This window comes from Lycium ferocissimum, chromosome 6 (assembly GCF_029784015.1).
Source record: "Lycium ferocissimum isolate CSIRO_LF1 chromosome 6, AGI_CSIRO_Lferr_CH_V1, whole genome shotgun sequence".
Taxonomy (NCBI): domain Eukaryota; kingdom Viridiplantae; phylum Streptophyta; class Magnoliopsida; order Solanales; family Solanaceae; genus Lycium; species Lycium ferocissimum.
In genome coordinates, this window is record NC_081347.1 from 33563350 (window position 1) to 33565678 (window position 2329).

General features: G+C 43.0%; 1 protein-coding gene across 1 annotated transcript; it reads left to right on the forward strand.

Moving 5' to 3' along the window:
• Positions 1-1230: 1230 nt before the first annotated feature.
• On the forward strand, positions 1231-1674 carry LOC132061278 (uncharacterized). The gene has a single exon (XM_059454122.1). The coding sequence runs from the start codon at positions 1231-1233 to the stop codon at positions 1672-1674; it is 444 nt and encodes a 147-aa protein (XP_059310105.1).
• The last annotated feature ends 655 nt before the right edge of the window (positions 1675-2329 follow it).

Genomic DNA, 2329 nt, shown 5'->3' on the forward strand with positions numbered 1-2329 from the left:
GTTGAATCTCAGACATCGGAGGTGGTTGGAGTTGTTAAAAGACTACGACTTGAATATTCTGTATCATCCTGGTAAGGCTAATGTGGTTGCTGATGCTTTGAGTAGGAAATCTATGGGCACGTTGGCTTATTTGCGTGCTCATGACATGCCCATGGGGAAGGAGATTCGAAGGCTTGCTAGTCTTGGGGTTAGGCTTGATGAAACTGAAGATGGAGAGTTAGTGGGAATCACTCCATCACGGTCTGACATTGTGGAAAGGATTAAATCCAAGCAATATGATGATGAGCTTCTGGCAAAGCTAAGAGAGGGAGTGGAAAGGGGTGAGTACACTTCATTTACTGTTGGGACTGGCGATAGTGTTCTACGGTTGCAGGGACGCTTGTGTGTTCCTGATGTTGATGGCCTTCGACAAGAATTGATGATGGAAGCTCATAGTTCCAAGTATTCGGTGCATCCGGGATCCACCAAAATGTATAAGGATTTGAAACAACACTACTGGTGGAAGAGCATGAAGGTTGATATTTCTAACTTTGTGGCTAAGTGTTTGAACTGTCAACAGGTGAAGGCTGAACATCAAAGGCCTGGAGGCCTGGCTCAGAATATTGAGATTCCGCAGTGGAAGTGGGAGGAGATCAACATGGATTTCGTTGTGGGTTTACCCCGCACTAAGACCAAGTTTGATTCGATTTGGGTGATAGTGGATAGACTCACAAAGTCTGCCCACTTCTCCCTGTGAAGACGTCGTATGTCGCGGCGCAATACGCCAAGCTATATCTAAAGGAGATAGTTAGATTGCATGGGATTCCGACATCCATCATATCGGACAGAGGTACGCAATTCACTGCTCGTTTTTGGACATCCTTTCAGGAAGGTTTGGGAACTAGAGTGAAATTGAGCACTGCCTTTCATCCTCAAACTGACGGGCAGGCAGAGAGAACTATTCAAACGTTGAAAGATATGCTGAGAGCCTGTGTTATAGATTTTGGAGGAAATTGGGATGAACATTTACCTCTTGTGGAATTCGCGTACAACAACAGTTACCAAGCAAGTATTCAGATGGCTCCTTACGAGGCTCTTTATGGGAGGCGTTGTCGATCTCTAATTGGTTGGTTTGAACTAACTGAAGTGGAAATATTCGGTCCTGACTCAGTTCATGAAGCAATTGAGAAGGTTAATCTTATTTTGCAATGACTCAAGACAGCTCAGAGTAGATAAAAGTCTTATACAGATATGAGGCGGCGTGAGCTAGAGTTTTCTGTTGGGGACAAGGTGTTCTTAAAAGTGTCTCCGATGAAGGGAGTAATGCAATTTGGTAAAAAGGAAAGCTTAGTCCTCGTTTCATTGGTCCTTATGAGAATTGTTAAGAAGATTGGGACAGTGGCTTACGAGTTGAAGTTGCCCCCCGATATGGCCATGGTGTATCCTGTGTTTCACATTTCGATGTTGAGGTTGTACAAACCTGATCCTTCCTATGTGTTGAATCATAAAGAGATTGAAATCAATGAAGGACTATCTTATGAGGAGGAACCAGTTCAGATTCTAGATTGTCAAGCTAGAAGGTTGAGGACAAAGGATGTGGCATCGGTCAAGGTTTTGTGGCGAAACCATGATGCGAGGAAGCTAGGGAAGCGAGAGGAGGACATGAAGAAGAGATATCCTCACTTGTTTCTATGATAGGTATGAGCTAGCGTTTTAACTATTCTTAGATGAATCATTGTGTTTGTTGAATCAACTTGTGTTTTAGTGATTATTTTCTTGAATACGATTCTTATTCGAGGACGAATGAACTTAATGGGGGCGGGGGGGATAATGTAACACTCCGTAAATTTGAACTAGGTGTGAATGTGTAAAATCTAGTGTTAAGATGATATTATATCTATATGAATCCATTCTTGATGAATTCGGGTGGAGGATCAATCATTTTGAAGTCAAACCCACAATTGAAGTTCTTAAAGGCTCTTAAAATTCGCCTAAGTTTTGGTAGGTCTGTCTTCTGGGTGCTTTTCATGAAAATGTGTTGCACATTTGGGAACACTTCCTCATGAAAGTTGTAGATCTTTGAAATAGCTTTCCAACGGTATATTGTGGAGCTCAAGCAAAGCTCTGTGCTAGAAGTTATGACCAATTTACTGAGCGATGTCGAAGCAGTCAAAAATCGTAAAATTTTGGCTAAGTGTGAAATGGATAGGAGAGCTCGCTGAGCTAGGCCCAAAGCGAGGTAGAGGCTCGCCATAGCCCTCGCTCAGTGAGGTCGAGGGGGTCCAAAGGTGAAAACTTAAGAAAAATTGACTAAGTCCATTTTGAGGGTGACATCGCTGAGCGAGGCTCA